Below are 26,388 nucleotides of genomic sequence, written 5' to 3' on the forward strand. Positions count from 1 at the left end.
CATATTTCATGATACTGGTAACTGTTTATCACCTACCACTCGGTGAAACAAAGGTCTGTTCTGTGTGTTTATATTTGCACAGAAGTGCTGTTCAAGCTGCTAAACAATTTTGTTTTCAGTCTCTTTGTCCATCTGTTACTTTTGCTGCTTAATGTATGGTTCCTCCATAGCTTTAAATCTTTCAAAATAAAATGAATGATTTTCTCTTACAATAAAAACTTTAATTATGTGAATTTGTGTCTTTTCTGTGTGGGAGCCTGCTGCAGGCAGCGATTAAGTCAAGGTTACAGATATAACAGACAAGCAGATGAACTAAAGGGCAGCCTAATACATTCTGTTGCTTCTAGTTCTAACTTTCCTTATTTGTATTGGGTCTGTGAATACAGTTTTACTCTGGGTGGGCTGAACTTTGCCGCACTGAAGAATGTTTTATTAAGAGAAACACATAAGTCAACACTCCTGTGACACATTTGGCTGCCAGCACTTCAACTTTTCTTTTTAAGAAAAGATTTTATTTTTAAACTGTGCTGTGTGGATTTACTTGCTTGAGAAAAAAGTTGGAAAACATATATTTAAAAACATGTTTGTAGTTGGCCTTAGTTATTTTATGAACCGACATTTCATATATTATTCAAAATGTTTGTGAGAATGAAATGAGGAAGACAAAAAAAATTGTTGAACTTAATGTTTTCCTGGTGTGACGGTATACTAAGGAGGAAAAGAAAGACAATAAAATGCAACATGGCTGTGTGTGAAAATGCAGGAAAAAACAAAGAAACATGAGAATACAGGAAAAGAGGACCTGACAAAAGAGGAAGAGCTATTTCTTGACCCCTCAATGCACAGTGTTTGCTCTCTTGTCAGACCGAATAATGCCGGACTGTTTGCTGAAAGCAACAGTGTGAGGCCGTAGAATATAAAAAACCCCATCCCGGTCCCACAGAGTCATGAGCACCATACTAATAAAGCTGGGAATTTGGTGAGCCTGTTCTCAAGGTTGGCCTTCACTGGAGTCATTTGAACGAACATGTTTCAGCTGCATTTCACAGTCGTTACTTACAAATCCCCAACATGCGGAAGGGCTTTTGCCTGAAAGGAAAATGCTCCTTGCAAAAATAAAATGGTAATTCTTAAATAGGTGTTGGATGACTCTTTGTCCTTTGTTTACAGCTGGCGAAAAGCAGACATCCAGCTGAACAGCAAAAACCTGCATGTTAAAGATAAGAATGCTGTTTTGCATTCATGAAAAGAGGAATGAAATTTTCTAAGCATTTACTGTTGTTATTGTCTCTTGCTTGTAATCTTAGACAGATGATTAGTCTGTGCAGCAGAACAAAAACCCTTGGATGTAAATTTCCACTGGCAAGTTAAAAGCACATTTAGGGATGCTTGGAACATATTATGCCATAGATTGTTTTATTTTCAGCCCGTGCATGCAAATTATTGTTAGTGTGGCACTGAGATGTTGAACAAACAATTTTGGTTTTCACTTGGATAAACAGTTACATTATTGTTTCGAGGACTAATCTGAACATCACAACCTAATTTAACATGCAGTAAAACCTGGTTCACAACAAGACTGCTACAAAATGCAAAACCTCTGAACAAGCACAGCAGTTCACATGCCAGTATGGTAATGTCATTTATTTATCAATCTATTATGGAATGCATTAATCGAAATGAGTCTTAAAGGTACAATGAATGCCCGTTAAAATATTTTTCATTTGTAGTGCATTATATCATCATAAACGAGGGTTGAAACCTTTGAAAGCAAGTACAAAACATTAATGAGCCTCAAGTGGGTTTTTATTTGGTTTTAAAAGCAAATAATTATTTTAAAAGCATACTTTTCTGGACAAAAAAACACCCTTTTAGTCAAAATCGGGACTACATAATAAAAAATGTATGCGGGATGGTTAATTGTTAATCTCTCTACCTAACGATTACACTTGTCGGCTCCAATAACTTGAGACGTATTTGCATGATGCCATATTGTACACTCTCTGGTCTAAGACATATCCAAGATGGTGTCACAGGAGAAGAAATCCAAAGTATGGCTACATTTCACAAAAAACATACGACACCAGGGCCAATTGCAATACTTTGAAAGGAGGAAACATCTCCAACATGCTCAAATATTTGACCACACACCATGAAATTAATTTGCACAAATATAAAATGTTTGATACATTGCTTAGTAACACTTAAGACTCTCAAAACAGAGCTTCTCGCTCAATGTATCTTCTGCCTTAAATATCTGAAGTAACATTAGGTTACCTAAGCTTCTCCAGGTCCTGTTTATTACATTAATGTTAGCCACTTCCGTCATCTCATATAAACCTTCAGTTGAGGAGGACAGTCAGAGGGAGGCTGGCTCACACACCCGTTTGCTAAACCTTTCATCTAGGAAGGGTAAAATGACACGGTCAAAAATAAATAATGCAAAACATCTGAGAGGCTGTTTATCACAGCTGGAGATACCTTAAGTCCTGAAAGATTTCAAATTCTTCCTGAAACAACAGATATGGCAATTGTAAAAACTGTTTATGCAGCCAAACCCATTTGTAGTTTTATTTTATTTCCTAATTCACAGAGAATCAATCCAAGAATCTATAAGAAATTAATAAGTGAGATCTATGATGGAATCGGTATTGCTAAATTCTTTTCAACTCCCATTCCTGCATATATATTTTTTTGACTTTACATCTGGAACAACTAAATATTCAAACCTTGTCACTTATTGGCAGAAGTAATATTATAGATTATTTTTTAAAGAAAGAACTATTTTAACAGTAGTACGTTGAACACCTGGTTGAGCTAAGCAGAGGTAAACAAAGGACATAATTCTCCTCACCCATCAAAAATATACCTGGTTTAGAAACATGTGTTGCCCCAGGATTATGAAACAACCGGAATGTTAGATGTAAGAGAAGCAACAAGACAACCCTGATGGAAGAGGACATAACACAGTTTATGTCCCCCCTAGGACAGATAGCTCAGACCACCAGGGGACAACGGTTGTTTGTGACCATAAAATTTATCAGGAAAGAAAATTCTCTATTTTATCCAGGTGCTGCTGTAGCAGTGTTGGCTTTGACTGCAGATTCTGTTAGAAAATTTAAACTTTTCCTTCAGCTAGAACATTCATAGCTTTGGGTTAAAGTGACTTTTTAGGGCTGTATTTTGTTGATGTAAAGAAATATATACACATTGACATACTTATTCAGTTAGAGGTCTGACAGTGTCTTCAAAATGTTTCATGAATAATTAGAATAACTCTACAAATACATGTTCTCCTTTGAGTGCATTAGCCATATGCCACTGTTTGCTTGAATCTGGAATGTAATTACTGTATCTTTGTGTGTGAATTAAGCAAGCAGGTGTTGAAAGTCTGCTCCTGAGAGGGCCTTGGGAGCAGCAGAAGCCGCTAATAGATTTGAGAAATTAGCTGAAAAGTGGAAATGGCCGGATAATGTGGGAGATGAAGTGAAAATAGTGGAATCAAAGATGAAATAGGATACTGCAGAATAGCAATAGAGTAATAGTAATGAAATGAGAGATAGGGGGAGAGGAGGAGATAGCCCTTTTGTTTCTTTAAACACAAGCCCCAATGGAGTTTATCAATTATGAGGTGGTTTCATTGCAGTATTCAGCCTGTATCTGTACATGAAATACACCTGTTTGCACCTTGCAGAATCTAGAAGATTATTTTTACGACTCAACACCCAGATCACTGATACATGAGGAATAGTTGTTTAGCATTTTTGGGTCTAATTTCTTCTTGAGAGCTAGAAGAAGATGAACTAGACATGACAACAGCTTAATTACTGTGGTGGGGTTAAACCATCACAAGTAAAACCATGGACTGGTTATGTTGAAAAAAGTAAGACTTGCACAATACCTGCATAATTAACTTATATAAAGTATTCTCATCATGGATTTGTTTGGAGAAACCAAAGCGCTGACAGCCCCAGGAATAAACTTAGTAGATACGGTCAGAACTGGAGCACAAACTTTAACGTGCTACCAAAAGTTAATGTTTTTAGAATTCTTGTTATAAGCAGACATTCACTCAGGAGCCGGTTTGCTTCGTTTCCAATCTACTGCACTCAGACAACAACTCTTCTGATTGCCTCCTGGTCACTTTATAAATTGCAGCATAAATCTCCACTTTATGGATTCAAAATTAAGCTGAGTTCATGCTTTGATACAACTACTTTTCTCTTGAGTGATCTTTGTGTTGTGTATTGATGCCAGAGTTTGGTATTCCAAGTTTTGGCTGTGCTCCTGGCTGCCTGATGCTTGCGTCTTTTCCTTCATACTGTTTTGCCTTTTTTTGGACATGGAAATTAATACAACAATTGTGGGATCTTACTCAAAAAAACTTTTAGCATACTGATTTTTTCAAAATGCCTGACAGGCACAAAAATTCCCAATTTAAAAAAAAATTGACCAGTAATAACCTTCAAAGCATTTAGTGGTAACCATTATGCATAAGCCAATTATTTGGGGATTTAAAGAATGATTGGAGCACAGTATGAGACTGCCCAGTTGTCTAGACCTGGACCCTCTGGTTCTTTTTATCCCATCTTCCTATTTGCTTGCTAATATGTAACTCTTCACTCCCAGCTCAACTGCTGGAAAACTAAGATAAGCCCCTGCTTGGTCTAGTTAATTTCTGTCAGTAAGACCTTCCTGTTTTCTTCATGGGGGAAGGGTTCATTTAAACTCTGCACAGTTTTCATGTTTTTAGATTTGGGTTTAGCTTTTCTTAAAGTTTCTCTATTACTGTGACATCTGTGACAAAGACAGAAAAGATTAGGGACGGCAGATTGAAACATTCAACAATGTAAAACTTTAACTGCTTACAGACTAGAACAAATGCTGTACTGGATGTTTTGGAGATATTTTTATAATTATATATGGTGCACTGAAGAGGTATTCGGTATTTTCCCCTAATCAGATTTCTTGTGTTTTTGTCCCATATAACTGTTTCATACATAAAAATAATTTTAAAATGCAGCAAAGTTAACCTAAGTAAAAACAACTGATGTTTTGACTTGCAAATGGAAAAAAAAGTTTCCAAAACCAATAAGCGCTAGGTAAAAAAAGAAAAAAACAATTGATCAAACACGGTTTTTGATTCAATTTCATTGGTTTTATTATTCTAACAACAGTAACTACATTTTTGTAACAAATCATACCGAAAGGCGGAAAAAATGTTTTTATCCCACTTCAGAACATTTTCCTTTTTTTGATTTTTTGTCATATTTTAGATCACTTAACAATTTTATTACCTACAGCCAAACGTGAGTCTGCTTTTACTCTCCATGGTCCAAGTGATTTTCTGTAAAAAATGGAAATATGTATTCTGCGTTCCACAAGATATCTGGAGTAGAATGTCCAGCCATTAGTTTGTGACCTTAAACTAAAAATAACTTTGTTTTATACAGTAGGAAAGTGATCTGAAGCACATTGGTATGTTTACCTGTGAAATGTAGAATAATAAAAAAAAACAATTAAAAAAAACACACAAAGATTTAGTGACCTAGTCTAAATCTGGACTTAGATTCTGTTGTTGCATGATCCTAAGCAACATTTAATGTTGGAAACTCATTTTCTGTGGCTGATTTAAAACAATTCTGCAACAATATGCCAGCATTTCTGATGGAAAACTTGCCAGTAATAACAAACATTTGATGTCAACTGTTGTTGTCAAGGTTGGCACAATCAGCTATTAAGTCTATGTGGTAATTACTTTTTCTCATGGGTTGGTGTAAATAGCTTTTTGACTTTTAATAAACAAAATCACCATTCAAAAACTGATTTTTGGTTTAACTCTGGTTATTTTTGTCTGATGTTACAATTTATGTGATAAGAAAAAGCTAAATCTGAAGAAATCTGAATTCAGCACTACATACAGTCATCTAAACAGACAAAGAAACATATCAGGCTTCAGCTTTATTCTAACAAAGACAGGTCCTGCTTGTACTTGAAAAACTGGTCATTTGATAATTCTCCTTTTGTAAACTGCAATTGAACACCACCTTTTTATGCCTTGTTAAAGGCTGACATTACAAAGATAATCTTTGACCACTAAATAGCAAAACTAGAAGAGATCACTGATTTCATTCCTCACCCTTTGAGGCAGACACGTATTCTCAGAAATGTGAAGATCTAAGACTCTCCTACACATACCAGCATACATCTTACTTTACATCTAATCATGTCAATGGTGAGCTCTATTCAAATGCAGATGAAGCCACTACTACTCTTCTATATTTCACTACTCGTCAACATAGGTGGTGTTTGGGGAGTGAACTGCACATCAGCACATTCATGTCATCACTTCAGGCGACAGGAAGCAACTTGACGCCTTGCTCTCACCAACAGCAGCACCAACAAAGCACTTCTATCTTTCAACTCCTCGGTTTCTTCCCCCTTCCCATTTCTCGACAAGCTGATACCTTATATCCTGTCTATCAGACCACACTTATGGAAAGCATGTGGTGGAGAGCAGAAGCTTGAACCACAATGAAAACCTTCTGAAGGTTTCATCAGCATTTTTTATGAGATTGGCTTTTCAAAGATAATGTCATACTCTAGACATACTCCTTGGGTTAGAAAATGAACAATGCTTAGAAGGTTTCCATCAAGTTGCTCAATATTCACAATTCACCCCAATGTTATACTTATTTGGCATACTGACTGATAAAAAAATCACAACTCTGTTTTTCACGTTGTTGTAAACAAGAGAGAAAATGACAAGAAATCAGCGACAAAACAGTTTTTCATCAACCGCAATTGTAGCCAAAAAATTTGATGAACAATTTTAGATCTCTGATTAAAGAATCAGGCAGCTGGTCTCACAATGGACCCGGGATGGATCCTTTCATTGTGCCACTGCGAATCTGCATAATAAGTGCACATAAAAGAGGTGTATCATACACAGGGTTCAAACAGCTAAACCAAGCCTCGTGTGAAGAGAGCTGGGACATTACAGACCAGCTGTTAGGGGCTTAACATGCAGCAATGCGGAGAAGAGAAGCTCCTAACTGCTGGGATTTGGGGCCAAAAAACACATTATCCAGAGTGATTTAGCAAAACCAACAAAAGCCTTTCAAATGTGAAAAAAAAGGAGATGTCACCGCAGAAGCTTTAGTATTAATGACACCCACTCTGTCAAAACTATCTTGTAAAGTTGTTTTTAATATGTTAAAAACTGCTCCCTCTGTGTGAGGCTGACATTTTAATTTAGCTTCTATTAAAATGTACACAGCACTTAATTGTGATGAGTTTCTTTTTGTAACAGATGCTGTCATTTGTATTTTCTTACATGCATTTGTCAGCCTTTCCAGTTTTGAGAACTGGGACAATCCATAAAGAAGCTGTCAAAATCCAAAGGTAGCCTAAGCTAAGGAGCATTTAACTCCTCAGACAACCTCAGTTCTTCTAAACTGATATCCTAAGGCAGTCATGATGACACATATTATCTTTTCACAGGACAAGTCTGAGCCTGGGATTTTTATACTTTTGGGAATTCGTCTTTGCTTTGTTAACCTTGGCTCTACACTTGCTGATGGCACATTAAGGCAAAGGGAAACTTTTAATCATCCAGGGTTACCTTTTGTTTTTCTCAAGGTAAAATGAGAGTAAAACACAAATTATTTGAGACATTGAATCAATGAAAAAGTTATCAACAATAAAAATCTTATTAGTAGAATTCGGTTCAAACACGTCAAAAAATTAGACATAGGTCATCTAGATGGAAATAGTGTTAGTTTCACAGCAAACTCAAATTAGGCTGTTGGGAAATATGTCCAGTTCCAGAAAAACACTGACAGTCATGGTATGGAAACTATAGGACCACCACCAAACATTTCTTTCTGAAGCTACTACTGGAAAACTCCAAGTGGCATGTTGAAAGTGGCCTTCAATGTAGATTTTTGCCTATATGTTTCTACATATTAAGACAAAAAGGAAATCAATTTATTCTATTGTTTTAGCAGCAATAGGAGTAATTGTTGTTTTTCTGTTTCAACTACAATTGATTAGATAATTTAATAATTTTTTTCTCTGCATTTTTTGACGCCATAAAACCCTGGCATATGCTCATCCATATCAAAGTCAGGCAAAGTTTCAACATTTTTAATCAAACTGTTTGTTACTCTAGATCAGAGCTATTCAATCATTACTGCAAAATTTTTTTCGGTTTGTGGTTAGCTGGAAGACTTGTCATATATTCTACAACATAAAAACCACATATTAGGGAATAAACTTTAAATATATTGCAGTGTGCTGTATTATAGCTATAGCGGAGGCTGGTGTGGAAAATTAGACAGACAGCAAGGCAGCAAAAAATGACCCAAATTACTAACCAAATTAAAAAGATTAGCCTAAATCCTCACTCTAATTTGTGTGTGTGGGCGTGTGTGTGTGTGTTTATTCCAAACGTGAAGCAACTATTTCCCAGGAAAAGCTCAGCAATCAAATGTCAGGTTTCTAATCACAAAATGTGAAAAACAAACAAGAAAAAAGCACAGGCAGAAGCCGCAAAATAACTTTATGCCCCCCAAATCTCCTTAAAAGATGACAACATGACCAGCTATGTAATTTCCTGAGTTTTACAGCATGCCTTACGCATATGATTCATACCATACAGGTTCCAAGGACAGAGAAATTTAACAGAACACAAGAAAAGTATAGCCCAGATAGTTCCATTAATAATAGGACAGAGGAACAGAAGAAACCTGCAGAGTCATCACCTAAGCTGTGATGGGAATAATATAGCATACTAACCTCGCAACTGCATGTGAGCGCATGTTCTATCTTACTTTTGTTGTACTCCAGCACGCTATGGGGAGTAAGATAATCCCTCCAAACCTAGAGTTAAACAGGATGAGGGACAAGAGAGATGGAGTGTGTGCTCCTGTGTCACAGGCGATTACATGCTGGTAACATGGAAGATGTTGACAACCAACATATCAGATATGACTGGAGGCCTGAAATGGCTCAGAGGATTTATCAGTTGAAAGCACTCAGTGACTTCAGCTTACCTTATTTCATGGAGCAGAAATAAAAAGCAAACCATACCTTTTAAGCTTAGAGAAGTGCATTAAAGACAAAAAAAAACACTTCACTACATTAAAAAAAATCTCTATATTGTAATTATTCGCAATAAATTCTCAACAAATCTGAATTGTTGAATTGTTGACTTGACTCTCTACTGAATTCTTTTAGTCAAATTCCTTTCAGACTTCTTTTAAGAACTGAGCTCTTAATGATCTATTTCAGTCTCCAGGTTCCCCAGGAAAAGGAAAAATAACATAGAAGAAAGTCTGGAATGAAAAACAAAGACCACAGCAGTTGTGTCTGTCATTAGGAACATCTGTAATGTTGACTGACTGGCTGGAAGCAGACAGGGATCCAACTCAACAAACAACTACCTGGGAATGCCAGGGCTTGTGTGTGTTCAGGTAAGCTCACCTGAATGCACTTGAATCCCCAGGAGACAAGGAGAGTGCTGGAGTCCACCAAAACACATCAATTAACTGATTTAAAATGACAAGAGCAGTCCCATTCCTTGTGAACACACATACATATAAACACAAACATCCATATACCAATTTGGTTTCAAGCAAAACACTTTTCAAATAATTATGGAGATTTTTGTTTTAAAGCTGTGTTTGCGCCTTTGCTTTGCAGGTGTTAAGTTACTTCAAAGCAGTAGTCTAAGCCTTGTCTTCCCTTCTTTGGAAAAAAAAAGAGCTTTAAAGGGATATGACCTACATTACTACAACCTATCGGTAGAGTAGATAAATATGCTATTTATTGCTAAAGACCATGGACTTCAACAAAAACAATCCTATTTTACATCATGATATTGTGGAAAATATTAAGGTTTAATCACACTTTGTAGCTTATTGGAGATGAAAGAGACATCTTAAGCTTTTATGTGGCTAAGTCAAATTAAACATTGAAACGAAATTCTAAATTGGGCCCTTAACGCAACATGTAAGTCTAAAAAACAGTGCCTAAAGCTGGAGATTAATTGCCGCAGAGAGGAACCCCGGCCCCTGGCAGTTCAATTACAAAACAAAGTCACAGTAAGTCAATGGCAAGTAAGCTAATAGAGAAAATTTAATATCACTTTCAACAAAGTACAGTAACATTGTGGGCTGCTGTCCAATTAATCTAAGTACATAAAAGAACTATAATAAATGGCTTGTCACTAACTATTTACGCAGTGCTTCATTTTTAGATTGATAACAATTGTTTTGCTTTTATCATATTGATGTAAACACATCCAAAAAGGAGATTACATATGCATTTGCCATAATATTTACATACACAGTCACAGAAGGCAACCTTTCATTCCAGGGTGTTATGTATCTGGACATAAGAAAATGGATATGTAACATAGTTGTTTGAGAGGACGGCTATCAGAAGTAACATAAAGGGGTACACAATAGATCCTTACTGGTCATTTATTTTATATATATATATATCAGTTCACTTCTGGCATATTAATCATCTGCTCAGTCTCAAATCTTGCTCGCCACAGTGGCATCCTCCTCTGACTCAATATAAACATATGTTGAAGACACATTGATTCTCCATCCCGTGTTCTAGATGTATGTGTTGAGTCTGGAAATATTTCAAGCTTCAAAATAAACCTGGCTAAAAATGATATTTTCATGCTGGAAATCCAGATTTGGAATAATTAAACACCCCCTATAAAATGAAAACATCTATTAAAAGCTGGTTTATTTAGATCCTTAAATATGCATAAAACATAAAACTACATAAAATATGTTTTGAAAAGGGTTAGCTTCATCATTTAAATTTAAACATTGCCTTCTTTCAGACAAATATAGTCAGAAATATGAATGAATAATATTCATATTGATGTTTCAGAAAAGTGATCAAATTGCACATTTTAAATATAGTTCAATGGGCCAAAATGAGGCTGATCACTCATACTCAAATGTCATACTTTATATTGATGCTTTGCCTGAATCTACTTCTATTTCCCATTTCCTCAAACCAATGGCATAAATAAATGTGATACAGCATGCTGGAAAAATAGTATAATACTCTTTCTTGATTCATGTCTGTTCTGATCCCCATTTGGTCTAAACTATTCTAATTAAATATGACTGAAAAGTGAAAATAGATATTATTTATTTGAGTTGCACAACCTTAAGAGCAGACAACGACTGGAATATCTAAAATTACTTTAATCAGTAGTCAAAATGAACAACAAATAGTTGGTAGAAACTATTTCATACATACAGCAGAGAACAGCAGAGAAATAAAGAGCAACCACCAAAGTTGAGGTCTCAACATAAATGGCTGCTAAAGACGCACAGAAAACAATTACTTCAACATATTGCTGCTATAGGTGGTTCAATTAAAAGATGCAATTAATTCTTACTTAAAATGTTTTCTAATTTTTCTAACTGGTGTGATCTTTGTTGAATAAATCCTGACAGTATAGATCTATAGGTTTCGTTTTTACAGAAGCCAGTACTCTAAATCATTTTTATGATATCCTGATACCAAAAGGACCAGATGTCAGAAAGGGTGCACTTGCTTTTTATGATGACAGTATTTACATGACAATGGCATGTGCAAAGGAGGTAGTACACATATTGAGACACCGGCAATCAGCAGCAAAAACACTTTCTCTACATGCCCTTCAAGTAGTAAACACAAGGATAGTTCACATCTGTTGGCACAAACTCCTGAAATTACCATAAGCAGCTGCACCATCAAAAGCAACTATTTACTGAGGGTGGGAAAAAAACATTTCAACGTTTTAGTGGCTAAATGAGGTTGAAGTGAGAAGGAGAATGTTTTCCGTTGTTTAACATGACATGGTGCAGCTGTGTGCTGGAGAACACCATTCAGCTCCTCCACAACACGGCTGTTCAAAGAGCTGCAAGCGCCGTCTGGGGAATCAGGGCTGCCACCAGCGCAGCTCAAATCTCATTGAAAAAATGTTCACTGACTGCCTCACCAGGTGCACTGCACTGCAGTACGTGACAAGTCCTTGTGCATGGGTAGACCAACTACTTAGAAAAGGCAGAAAAACTTTAAAGCGCAATTCAAATGTCAGATATTGATAATTATGGTCAGTGTCGAAAAAGCAGTAATTGATGCGGAAGAGAACATGCTGTTTAGAATCACCTTTTTTAAATGTAAAAGCAACATAAAAATTACTGTGAGACTTGAGAAAGTGAATCTAATTATCAGCTCTGGAGAACAAACTACTGGTGTGGGATTTGTGTATGTCATTAAGAGTGAGAGAAAACCAGCAGAGATCCCTAACGAATAACTCAGGTGTGGTAATAACAGGGGGACTGATGGAGCCTCACCAACAAAGAAGTTTCTCCTTTGCTCAGAACAAGCAAGCCGCTCAGGTGAAAATCTATACTACAGAACCAGCTTCTACTTTTAAGTCGTCTCTCATCAGTACTCTGTCCACCTGTTACCACTGATTTAAACCAAAGCAACAGATTTGTCTTAAAACAAATGCAAATGAGAATATAAATATGAAGGCCGGGGAGATACTTGTGGGAAAAGAGGGCCCCTATTAGAGCGGCTCTTTGTGCTCACTCATCACAGCTGAAGGGTAGAGAAAAGGACACACTGTAAGGCACACTGCTTCTGCTAATCGGCAACACCGACATCATTGCCCAAAACCTTTCACTGAGCCTGCGCCTGATTACAAATCTTCGTTAGAGGGAAGGTCTTCGCTAATTGCTTTACTAATTAGTCATTTGCTAAACGAATAATTACTTGCTGAAAAATAACCAGTAATTATAGGTTGGAACCATAAGGTAGTTCTAGCTACTGGGTAATTTGCAGTAAAACTAACACAAATGCTTAAATAAAATGGCAATAAGCAAGAAGGCAAGAAATTAGAACAGAGTCAAAATCTATTTTACAATATAAACAGTGCTTTCCCTCTAAATCATGTGTGAGAGAAAATATTGTCCTGGAAGTCTTTATCATCTTTGCACATAACTCTGCCTTACATACTGTGATCTAAGTGTACGTGTTGGCTTTCCTACATGTAGGAAATATTCTCATGCTTCAATTTGAGATAAATCCAATATCAGCATGAGAAGGATTCTTATCAAAGTTTTCAAATATCTTATTGACAGAAAGCAAACTTACCACTATCCTCAATGGAGAAATGGAAAACGTCATTTGTTGCATTGTCACCGTGCTTCAGAATGTAGCATATGTTCATATCATCGATTTCAGCTGAAAAAGAAAGAAAATGCATGAGCAGAACAACAAACACTGCCATGGCTTGAATGGTGACAAGGAGAAAAATATGTTCAGATTTTGCTTTTTCTCCCCCGATATGCTTCTTAAAAACAGCTTTTGAATGCTATGTTCTAATGCAGACTCAGGCCGTGTGATAAAATATGCATGGTGAAAGTCTTGGAATATTTACATATTAGGCAGAGATGCCTGCTAAAAATGCTTCAAATTTAACCAAACTCCTAAATGACATAAAGTGATTCACCATCATTCTAATGTGTGCAGTCATGATTGCATATTGTCAAACAGAATCCTTAATAATCATTGAAATGGTAGTTTGTAAAGTTTAACCCTTCATGCCTTCAGTTATTTATGTCAAAAAGTCTTCAAATGAATGAAATGGTGCATTAGAAAATTTTATTAGTGGTGCACAGCTTGTGTCTATTTACGCTTGTGAAAACTGCTGAAATATTAATTACCTGGGGATACCCTTTGCACAGTGGCTCCATAAATCTAAGCAGACACTGACACAACAGATGTGCTGCTACACCTATATTTACCATTAGCCAAGGCATCCCTCTGGCTTGTTTGAAATATAACTTCGGCACAGCCTTGTGTTGTTTACAAAACCAGTGATTTCCTTTGAGCCAGTCTCCCTTCAACGTGTTTGCAGTTCATATTATTTACCACCATATCTATATTTCCCTTGGTTTTTCTTTGAAAATAGTTTTCCAGTAATGTACAAATCTCCACCAGCTCTTTCCAAAAGTGAACCCACTAGGCACTGCTTGAAAAAATACACTCCTCTGGAGATCTGGTAAGCCTGGGGCCCTGAAAACAGACTTTTTTCCATCTAAAAAAAGAAGCTTTGGGTGAAATATTAATAAAACCTTTGTAAGGAAATGTTGCTTTTATAATGTCAAATGGGGAGAAGGTTTAAAGCAGCAGGTACATATAAAGAGGTTTAAGATTAGCATCAAACATCTTTGAGAATTACAAAGTCTTCAGAGAGAGTATGTGAAAGATGACACAAAAGTTGCAATAACAGTAGAAATATTAAAAGCAGCTCTCTTACCTTGTGTGAATGTGGAGACAGTTGCATTTCCTCTGCCAAGGTTGATCAGGTAACCGTGTTCTGGGGCAACAGTAATCCTAAAAGTCACAGAATCCTGACTGCTGTCTCTGTCCTCTGCTTTGAGGGACTTACTTGTGATCACAAACCCCAAGAGATCTCTCTCCATCACCCTCAATGTCTGGGCACCTTTGTTAACTATGATGTGAGGCACCCCATTATCCACAGCAAGAACAGTAATCTTCATCACTTGGGGTTTTCGGGTCTCGAAAACCGTGTCGGGGAAGACGTAAAAGTCTGTGTGGGTTCCATCAGTGACGGTGAAGGAGAAACTGTCCTCTGTGCTCTCTGTGCCATCATGTTTGTAGCTGATCATGTTCTCATTTAGGTCTTGCTTTGTGAAAGAGGTGACAGGTTGACTGTTGTTGAAGAGCAGGCGACCGTGAACAGGGATTTGAGTAACTGTGAATCTCAACAGGCGGTCAACGGTGTCTCTGTCTTCAACTGTTATTTCAAAAGGTGTGATGAGTTTATTCTCTCCCTCAATCACCACCAGGCCGTGTACCGTAACCACAGGCTTCTTGTTGTCCACGCCAGTGATGGAGATGCGAAAAGTGCGGAACACGGGGTTGTAGCCATCAGTCACTTCAAACTCAAAGCTATCCATTTTCACCTCGTCGTCGGCTGTGTGAATGTAGTAGATTTTGCTACCAGCCAGCTGGAGCTGAGTAAAGGATGAGATTGGCATCCCAGGTGTGTCTGTGCATTCCAGGTGTCCTCTCACAGGAGCACGGGTGATTGTGAAAACCAAGTGCTCATCTGGACTGTTCAGGTCACTTGTACTAAGAAGATCAGTTGTCAAGGTAACTCGGCCTCCCTCTTTAAGGGAGACTCCTTTATTGATTACATCAGGGAAAACTATGTCGATGCCACCAATTGTTACATAGAAGTATCTGTCAATTAAAGGGTTGATTCCATCTGTCACATCAAATTTAATGAGGTCACGGATTCCCTCTTGCCCATTGTGGATGTACAAAATCAATCCCTGATCTACTTCATTTTGTGTAAAATTCATCCCAACTGAGATATTTTGCAATTCACCAGTTGGCATTGTTCTTTGCAAATACCCCTGGCCAGGCCCATATTTTATAATATACATGAGTGTACTATCCTCAGAGTCCAGATCAGTGGCTTTTAAAACATTATTGTTAATTACTTCAACATCACCTATCTCAATTTCTAGGCCATCATTAATAGCCATCCTCGGGGTTTCATCATCCACAGGAATAACCATAACTATTACTGTTTTCTCTACACTGAATTTTCCATCTGTGAGGACAATTTCAAAGCTATCTTCTGTTGTCTCTGTGTCATCATGCTCATACACAATACTAGAGCCATCCCTGATCTGTTCCAAGGTGAAGTTTGACACAGGGAGAGTTCCAGTGGTGAGCTGATTAAGAATAAATCCATGTCTGGGAGGTTTGGCAATGAAAAATGTGAGCTGATCAGACGGGAGGTCTGCATCAGCACCGTTCAGTATGGGAGTGTCAATAACTATGTTCATGCCCTCCATAACCACAAATTCTCTCATGTAAATCTCTGGCTTTTCATCATTAGAGGGGATTACGGAGATGGGAAAAAAGTGCCTTTCAGAGAAATTGATGCCATCAGAACATCTGAAGGTAAACCTGTCCTCCACTGGCTCAACTCCTTTGTGAATGCTTTGAACATAGTAAATGTGATTCTGTCTAATGTCTTTGATGGTGAAAGCACTAATAGCTGTCCCAGACCTGGATTTCTCTGAACCTGGTGCTGGAGAGATGTTTTCCACATACCCTGAAGTCGGTTGAACAATAATTGTACAAAGAAGGTCATCATTAGGGGTGTCTACATCATCAGCACTTATGTGAAGAATCTGAATGACATTTTTTTCTCCCTCAGTAACAGTAAACTGTGGCCCAACAAAGACCTCAGGAGCCTGACTGTCCAGGGGAAGAATAGTTACATGAACTCTGACACCTGTAATTTTATTTCCTCCTATAGTCCACTCATCAGACATATCAGTCAGAGTGAGATTGAAAAAGTCCTCCTTTGTGTTTACGCCAATCTCTCCGCTTGTATGGGCATAAACCACAAAGCCGTTAATGATATCAGCTTGAGTAAATGTGCTCGATGGAACTCCTTTCACTAGGATTTCACCAAATGATGGTTTGTCTTCAACGATGAAGGTCAAACGAAGGTCATCTGTATCCTCATCTCTTCCCTGAATTACATTACTAGTGATTTCTGTTGCTTCATTTTCTAGTACATCTATGTAGGAGCCTATTGTACCCGCTGGCAGATCGATTGTTGGAGTCTCATCATCAATTGGCTTCACTGTAATTTTTATAGAAATTGGAACAACATGCACCCCATCACTGACGTCTATTTTTATCAAGTCTACTGTTGATTCATCTCCATTGTTGATGTATGAAATCATTCCATTTACAATATTCTCAAGGTTGAAGGTATCCCCTTTTGTCATGTGAGTGAATATGAACTGGACCTGACCATGAAGAGGAGGCTGTGTAACAGTGAATGTTATCTTGCTGCTGTCTGTGTCTGTGTCCGTGGTGTCCAACTCGGCTCTGGTGAGGATATGTCTGCCACGTTCCAGCACAGTAAACCCGGTGTTTGTTATTTCAGGTGGCTTGTTGTCCACAGGCTTTAAGAATATTGTAAAAACTCCCTCCACACTATTTCTGGAGGCATCTTCCACAGTGTATCTGAACTGTAGAACACGAGAGGTAATTCCAAGCTCAAGATCAGGTGGTTTGTAGGCTATTTTGTGATGATTAATCTGTGCCTGTGTGAACGTTGTGACTTCAGTGTTTGGGGTTTCAGTCAAAACCAGGGCTCCTAATATAACAGGGCTGTTCTCGTCTGTGTCTGTAGGTGGTTGGATAATGGTGTATTTTAAATCTCGATCCTCTGAATCAAGGTCAGTGTAGCGGAGGAATTTTTTCCGGAAGTACGTCAGTTGGTACTCGTGAACCATCATTTGTAAGGTTGTACTAGGGTAAAGTTCAGGCGGGAGGTCATCAACAGGAATTATTTTGATTATGAATGTGCTCTTACCTGACTTATTTGGAGGATCATTGTCATCTTGTACTCTAAACACAAATTGATCCATGACTGTGCTCGTGCTGTGAGGCCCCGTGTGCTTGTAAAACAGTTTTCCATCGATAATGTCCTGCTGCAGCCACTCAGTCACTACTTTCTCATACATCTCATCCTCTGTATTAAACTTCCAAGTAGATGGGTCCTTTGGTGCCTCAGACTGACGCAGCAACACCTGCCCCACTGTTGGAAAGGGAAGCTCTAATACAAATTTTATTGTAGAATCTTCTGAGTCAATATCTGCAGCACTGAGCATTGATGGGAAAATCTGCATAACTTGATTTTTAAACAAAATCAAACCAGTGTTGGCATTGATAATAGGTGCCTCATCATCTGTAGGCACAACAGTGATGGGAAACAAAAATTCCACTTCATTTGTGCCATCCGTCATCCTGAAGATAATGTTATCACTGTATGTATCACTACCATCATGCTGATAAATGACTACTCCAGCGTCAAGGTCAGCTGGGGTGAAAAATTTTCTCCTGGAGCCCAGAACAGTTAATGCTCCATGCCTCAAGCCATCAATTACACTAATTCGTACTTTGTCTAAATTGTCCTCATCACTGATTTCTAGATTCTGTGAACTAGACAATGGCCTGGACTGGCCTTCATACAGTAGCTGACCAGTGTTCCTTGTAACCACAGGGGCCAAAGTGTTCATCGGCTTGACAACAATCATGAATTCAAACGAGTCAGACACAGCCCCTTCTGTGTCCACAACTTCAAGCTCAACCTGGAAAATCCTCTCTGTGTCTGAATCCACAGCAGGAGGTTTATAAGCAATTTTCAATTCTTTGAGGTCTCCCTGGTAAAATGAGGTTATGGGTAAATTCCTGTCATCTGTGCTGACTATGTAGCCCTCTTCAAAGGAGAGAGGGGAAGTGATGTTGAAAATTAATTCGTCAGGATTAGACTCCACATCCTCAGCAGCCAGCATGTCTACGGTTATTGCTGTCATAACAAACTGGTCGACTTCCATCATCATCATGGCAACAAAGCTGGGCTTAGGGGGCGTGTTGTCCTCTCCGTCTTTTATTCGCACCAAAATCTGGAAAAATTCCTGCTTAAGCACATTTCCTTCTTTATCATATAATTCCACCAGCATTGGGATGTAATCTCTGTTCGGGGACTTTGAAGTAAAAGTATGCTGATAATGGATGTTCATCCTAATGAATTCATCACAATTTACCATTGTTCCGAGGCTCTCCTCATCCACAAGTTTCCCATATCGGGGAATCACGTTGCCGCTGGTGAGCGAAGCTATTTTGCATTGCTGTGAGCTTCTGTCAAAGGTGAACTCCAAAATTCCTCTGTCGATGGGATTACTGGTGCCCAGCAGTTTGTCAACAGTAAGGGGCATGTTTTTCGTCAGCACTTCCAGCTGTGTGAAGATCACCTCCACCTCCATCATGAACGGTATTATTATTGTATCCGTTTGGGTGTCGTACCTGAGCTGTAATCTCACTCTGTCTTTCGGGGGACTCCGGGAGCCAAAGTGTGAATACTTTACGTCGTTGGGGCCAAATTCACACGGAAACTTTTTCGGAGACAAGTGTCCTGGTCTTTGAGACAGCGGATCGTTGTCCAAAACTGTGATGCTGCATCTGTCGCCGGGCTGAACTTGGACCACCAAATCGTTAATGGGATCAATGAAAACTGATCTCCCGAAAGGCACGCGGATCCCATTATTGGCAACCAGTATCGTGTCTTCCGAGAGCTCGGGCCTCAGGGCGTATGATAATCCATAGCTGTCAAAAACACTCGCTACGGCATCACCTGTCAGAATCAATGCGAGCAGAAGCAAAGCAGCGCCAGTCCCGTGCAGATGCGAAGGAATAATCCAAGCCATTTGGGGAGTAGAGCTGCAGAGTTTAAACTTTGTGCCTGCACTCCTGTGAGCGTCGGTCAAAGTTATAGGAAGATGAAAACAGAGCTGGGAAATATTACGCACCTGAGCTGAGCGCGACGCTGCACCATTCTCTCCAAGCAGCTGTGCACTGTTCGGCGAAACTTCATACTCCTGTTTTGCTGGAGTAAAAGAAAAGTCACGCCCTCCTCTTTACCCATTGGCCAGTGTCTCCCCTGGAATGCTCTTGTCGGGTGATAAATGGACGGCGGTTGTGTCATTCTGAACAGAAAGAGTGATGAGGGGAAGATAGACCTTCAAGGTTTACTAAGCAAAACTCTTAATGAGTAGGATTAAATCTGCGTGAGAAGTGGATTTATTGGTTAAAGTCTGTGTGTAACTTCAAGGAAGGTGTGTTTTTAACACATCCTGCACATGTTTTATGAATAAAAAAGGAAATGTGCCTTAGTCAAGGGCACCCAACTATTCCTACAACACGTCTAACAATAAAGAAAAGCAACCATAAGCAGGTCTGTCTAGATATAAAATCTGGATTCTCACAAAGTGGATCTTTGTCTCCCCCTCCTGGAGTTTTGAGGAGGGGCGTAAATAGCGCCTGGTGAAATTGTTCATACTACTTGAACTTTTTCTCATGTTGTCACTTCCACTGACCTAAATAGATTTTACAGGGGTTGTATTTGATAGACTACAACCCCTGTAGAAATAGAAGTATATATGGTTTAAAAGAATACAGTAAAACTTGTGAAAAATGTGTAGTTCATTATGTCTATATGATACAATTTTCACTTCAGTCACAGATGCATTTCTTATGGAACTAGCTTTGCACATCTAAAGGCTAGTATTCTTCTTTTCAAAGAAGATAATGAACAGTTGTGAACCTACTATTTGATACTGACATTACTATGACTTCTTGAGTAGATAGTGGGTTTAGCTCAGGTTGTATATAGTAATGCTACATATTGTACCTGTACAGTTCATGGATTTATTAAGTAAAAATATATTTAAGGCACAAGGTACCATGATCCTAAAGAGATTCATCAGAAAAAAGTGTTTTCCTAATTTTGCGTTACATCAAGCCAACATGTTTCACCATGCCCACACCCTGCCTGCCCTAAACGGATCTAAGTTCTACTGTGTCGTTTTGGAGTCATGCATCAATGTTGTCCCATTTTCAATTTGTCCTCTAGGTGTCTGACACTTTTCCAAGCAGAGCATTTTCGTCTTGACAAGCTCAGTCATGATCCGGCTTCTTTTTTTCCCCCCTTCCTCCCACACTGATTAGGAGAACACCCACACAGATACTTAGTAAATAGCAAAGCAGGTCAAATCCCACAATTTGGTGAACAGAACATTTGATCAGGAACAAAGGAACATAGAAAAGGTAGAAATAACAGAGGGGATTGAAACATGCCTAACCTAGAGTCTTGCTGCAGAGAGATGGAGCCATGCTGAATTCTAAATCCCTTCTGGCATTTGTACCGCTTTTACATGCAATTATCATGTCAACAGAGAGAAAGAGTGACATTCTGATTTTGACGGGCCTCATTATTAAGTTTGTCTTCCATTCTTTTGTATACAAACACACACATACCAGTGTTTTATTGTAAATAGACAACCCTAAAGTTTTATATTACAAACAAGAATTTAGCTTCAGCTGTGCTTAGATAATTTTCATTCCTTCCACAAACATGTAGGGGCAACTATTGTGTCTGCACCGTCCCATATTTATGCATTAATGACAGACAAAACATCTCACAGATGCCATGTGTTTGAAATTGGCACAAAGTAGATGCCATAACAAACCTTGCACTTCTGCTGCACTGGACACTGTTGACAGGGTCCAATTATAAATACAGCCAAGCAAACTGCGCAGCAAAGCCCCTGGGCCTTGACAGCATCTAGTTACAAGAGAAAATGAAAAAGAAGATGAGGAGAATTTTCTGACAGCAGTGATTGCATAGAGGGAATTGGATCATACCCAATTTTCCAAGCTTATTTTTCAAGCAAGGGGGAGTTTGATGATATTCTGTCATAGTACATTTATATCAAATTTATTGTAAATGACCAGTCCTTGCAAGAAGATAGAAGTGTCAGTCTATAAAGAACTGAAGCTTGTAATTGCACACCTGAGGTGCCAAAGATTTATCCTTCAGCAGTTACATATGGTGCAGGTGGGGCTGAGGTTGTAATATTGCAGTTCAGCAAAGCATCTTACATCATTTATATCAACAACAAAAATAATGTTGGTTGCCCTATTTCATTTATACAGTTGTACTGAATGCTAATGACAAACGCCGGTCTTTTTTTGCACCGTGTTGCATTCATAAACCTGCTCTGTCTTTGCATGTGATGACACAAATAAAGGCTAATTAATTTATCACTTCAAAAATGCTGCATTATACAAATACATTTTTATGGGAATTAAATATTAGCCACTGAAATTCTCTAAATTGTGTTAGTGTATTTTTAGTATTGTAGCTCTTTTTTTTCCTGATACTACCAACAGTGCAGTGGACTTCTCCACTACTATCAGACTTTAATTCACATCTTGTCTTGGAGAAAATGTTTCATTTTATAAAGAGCTTCAGCAAGTTTATCAACTTTAATCTTAAAGTGAAACTTGCTAGCATGCTAAGCTTAGCAGTCATGGCACATCTTACAGCAGTGGCTGCCAGGCGGTAAAAGTTGTTGAAATAGATCTAAAAAGTTAGTTCCTATCTTAGTAGTCTTAGTTCAAACATTTGTATTATCGTGGAGAATGAACCAAATGATTTAGTCAACAAAAAATGAAAATACTATTTAGTTATGATTCTTCCAAAGAGGACACATAAGAGTTGTCTGTTATGATGGAGCTTGCCACTGTCTCCCTATAAAACTTGCTTGTGCTCACTAATTGTAGCAGCTGTGAAACAATAGTCTGTTCAGCAATTTGAATTGCCTTTCAAAAACAAATGATGCTGAAGGATTAAATCATCTTTGCATTTACATGTATTTGGTGCTGCGTGAGCTGAGTTTGCAGCTTTTAAATGTAAACTAAGGTCAAATATTCTAGACAGACATTTTAAATGTATTGTATTATCATGTTATGACATATTGATTATAAATACAGTTTGCATGTTCTTTTTATATAAAAAATATATATCAGATGTCTTTTAGCTATTAAGTAAATTTAATTCTTATGTTCAACTTGCCAGTCTAGTTGCTTATGAGAAATGGAGCAAAAAATACTTATTCATATTTGTAATCTGCAAATATTTTGTTTTCCAGGGTCATTGGCGTGATGGCCCTCAGCTGAATCTCCCATCTTTTAAATTATGGGACAATAGGAGCAAATCATCCACTGAAACAATTAAATTCCCAACTTTCAGTGGCACCACTGGTATCATAACAATCTTAATAGAAATGTGCATCATGTAATGAGCCTTGAGTCCTGAGAAGTGACCTGACCTGATGCTGGTATAATGAGGAGCTGGATAATGTTCCATCTCACTCAACATGAGCTAAATCTGCAACCAAATCCCACTAATGGAGTCCTTTATATATGAATGCTGACATGTTTTATATATGAAGTCAAGTCGTGAATTGTGGTCTGCTTGTGTTATCTTTCTATAACATGTATTAACTCAAGCTGATTAAAACTGTATGACACTCTGACTTGAAAGATGTCATGATGAGAACTGATAAAAATAAAAAAGGTCAAATTTAGTATTTTCTTACAATAAAATGTGACATTATGTATCATCTTAATTCAAAGCTGATTTTTATTCCACATAATTAAAAGCTAGTCCATATCTTACCTTTCTGACACTGTTATATTATCCTACTCTCCTAACTGAATAGCTTTAGATAACAGTATTTTTATGTGCTACCCCATTCTTCCTCTTAGTGTTGCTAAAGCAATTCCTTTTTAATAGCTGCTTGTGTTTAGGACTATTTTTGCATTTGGTTATTCTCAAGAGATGCCACAACGCCACATTCACTGATCTCATTAGAGTTGTATTTTGCCTATTACATCTTTATCATTTACTACCCTGAGTTGAAGTCCTATACAGTAAAATGATTGCAGCAACTTCCCTGAAATCCAACCCCATAAAAATAAATTACGTACTCTATAGAAGCTGAACACACAGCCGGTCGGCACCCAAATCCATCTTCCCCAGGTTATGCTCCTCCTGGGATATTAAAGAACGAAAAGGCAGCAGAACAAGTCAAGTTTAATCATTTTCTTTATCTGTGGCTGCAAATTCTCTGGGAATATAGGGAGGAATGTATTAAAGAATTCATGTAGGAACAAAGCACTTCTCCAGCTTTTTCAACTATTTACTGAATGTTTATGACAATAAAGGGTCTTGCAAAATGCTTTACAGAAATCTATGCTTACCTAAATTACTAACTCAGAGTCTGAGGAATTGTGGGGATTTGGTTTCCTTTTTGAAAACTACAAAAACCTTCTTCTAGTGTAAGAACTATACCTTTTTAGTATCCCTAATCATGAAAGGATTCATGGTCAACCTCTGATAGGGAAAATGTAACTTCTAAAGATCTGGCTCAAGTCTTAAACTCCATACAATTTTCCAGTGTCCAAAAATAAATTGCTAGAAACAGTTTTGGAATATCTACCGAGGCAAACTAATTATATTCAAAAGTAATTATGCTTTTGCAGATATAGAAAATATACGATTAAGATTTTCTGTCTGGGTAATTAAATAGCTACATCAAATTATGTCGTAGTCATATTGCACTGATATCAATACATTTGATTTTCCATAAGACTTCGCATATGCAAGATTATCAACTTTATTGAGAAATAATAAAACTATGCATTTATTAATTTATTAAATACTTGCCACTTCTTACAAGTAATAGAATCCAAATATGAACAGGAAGATTTCACTGACTCTCAGTTAAATCTAACCAAGTCTTGAGATTCACAAACATTGTAAGAGAATCTAGCTGACACAAAGTTCTGTTAGTGATAAATAACTCAACAAGAGGCAACCTGGCATGACTTGAGAAAAACTGGGTTGGTAAATTTCATGGCCATTTCCAAAGGGAATGAGAAGCAGGTGTATCGACAGGTGCTCAGGTTCAGATGAGTGACTTTTTAGAAGGTTTGACTGCATGGGGTGAAAAGGAAAGAAGTAGGTCTTCACAGAAGTCAGTAAAAAGTGACTGAAAGGTAGCACAGGGGACAAAAGCAAAACAAAACTTTATTTGATGACTGCAAATGCCAATGGAGCACACTGCTGTGGCTGGTAATTCAGAATTTATAAGGAATATGAACATTAGCAATCAAAAAGTGCAATAAATATACAATCATTGCAGGCAAATTAGTAATCTAGGCAGGCATCAGTCTGTGATTAAGGTGAAGAAGGCAATCAACTTTTATAGCAATAAAAGTTACACTACAGGAAAGGATCATAACAGAATGGCAATAAATATGACCTGATATGTGTCTTGGCATACATGCTGTATCTCTTGAACATATTGGCATTTCTTGTTAGACTTAATAAAATACTTACACAATGCAAATTTAACAGAACAAGGATTTCAATTTTTTCTGGTTGTACTATAGAGAAAGTTTCAACAGCTACAACTAACTCTATGTGGAATTCACTGTTTTCTGAGGCAGTACTCTGGTGAGAACATCCTGTTTCCAAGAGATCTTAATGGAATATGATGTGTAGTGCTGTGCCTGAAAGTCTCAGCAATAAAACATTGCAAACTCAGTTGTAGAGGCACCAGGGTTCTGTCAAAACTAGCTTCCTTACAGTCTGACTAACTTAAGAGGCAAGCTAAGGCCAACCAGCATATGTTTTACCATTCATCTGTAACGGAAACAAAAGGTTTTAAACTTTTTTTATTATTAAGGTTAGAAAGTGCTACATTAGAAGGAATCAAACACCTTGGAACCAAATCACAAAAAGCTACAAAATATTTCAGATTGTACCGTATTTAGTTATGTTTAAATGCATTTATTCAATTTCCTTTTTATTTTATACAGAACAAAAGTACATATGTGGGTCTTGGTTGTTCTGAGAGAATGTCTCAAATATTTCTGAGTCCCCTGCCAAGCTATAATTGACTTAGAACTTTCCATTGGCCCCTAGTTGTCAAAACGAACTGTCATCATTTACGTTAACTGTAACAAGGGGCTTTTCATGCTTTTTGATTTGCCTCTTGACCACATGACTTCCAAGTGCTTTTTAACTCTCTGACCTCCAGCACCACACACAGACACATACAAACACATGTGTGCTGCTGACAGGCACAAAAACCTCAGCTGTGTCACATGGCTGGTTTTATTAATCCGATTGAGCTGCAGACAGACATCAACAAACCCGTCACACATCATTGCTTCCTCCGCTGATATCAAACAGGTGACAGATCTCTGCATTGCCCCAAAGTGAACAAAGCATTTTGTGTTTTGTGTTATGTGCTTAGTAAAAACTTCAGAATTGATTCGATTTAATAATAAAACAGATTTAAAAAAATTCCCTTAAATTTTACAATCTTAACCAAGATAACACATACATAATTTAGAGTCCTAATCATGTGGGATCAGAATTACAAAGTAATGGATCGGATCATATTATATTAATGTGTTTGAATGACCAGGCAAGGATTCAGATTTAAATTGGGAATCTATGGCAAGATTTGCAAATTGATGTTTTATTTAGCAAAGAATATTCTAAATTTAAATGAAAAACTTTAGAGATAGATAAAGTACATTCTGCAGTACTGACTAAGAATTAGGCTAAATAAGCCTAATTCTTTTTTTCTATGAACAGTTTAACTTTTTTATTTATTACATAAAATGTCAATGAAATGCAGTAACATGTTTGAATATAATGTGACAAAGAAGGAAAAAGAGAAAGATGTGTAAATACTTTAGCAAGACTGTGTTAAAATGCAGCTAAAAGTCCAGAATTGAATTTTAAAGCCATTATTGACTTTTGAAACTGTGCCATAAACATTTAGTCAACTTTTGAGTAAAGGTTGGCAA

General features: G+C 37.6%; 1 protein-coding gene and 1 long non-coding RNA gene across 3 annotated transcripts in view; one reads left to right on the forward strand and one right to left on the reverse strand.

Annotated features, from left to right (window-relative positions):
- The window catches only part of frem2b (FRAS1 related extracellular matrix 2b), a 61,022-nt gene extending 41,500 nt beyond the window's left edge, over positions 1-19,522 (reverse strand). The window contains exons 1-2 of the mRNA XM_044118490.1: positions 14,354-19,522; positions 13,186-13,275 (exon numbers count right to left, since the gene is read on the reverse strand). Coding sequence (XP_043974425.1) covers positions 13,186-13,275; positions 14,354-19,364 — 5,101 coding nt within the window. The 5' untranslated portion in view covers positions 19,365-19,522. The remainder of the gene's footprint in view (positions 1-13,185; positions 13,276-14,353) is intronic.
- LOC122832092 overlaps positions 1-23,071 on the forward strand; it is a 56,552-nt gene extending 33,481 nt beyond the window's left edge. For both annotated transcript variants that reach the window (XR_006370794.1, XR_006370793.1), the window contains exon 3: positions 22,650-23,071. This is a non-coding gene — a long non-coding RNA (uncharacterized LOC122832092). The remainder of the gene's footprint in view (positions 1-22,649) is intronic.
- Positions 23,072-26,388: the final 3,317 nt, after the last annotated feature.

Source organism: Gambusia affinis, linkage group LG06 (assembly GCF_019740435.1).
Source record: "Gambusia affinis linkage group LG06, SWU_Gaff_1.0, whole genome shotgun sequence".
Classification (NCBI taxonomy): domain Eukaryota; kingdom Metazoa; phylum Chordata; class Actinopteri; order Cyprinodontiformes; family Poeciliidae; genus Gambusia; species Gambusia affinis.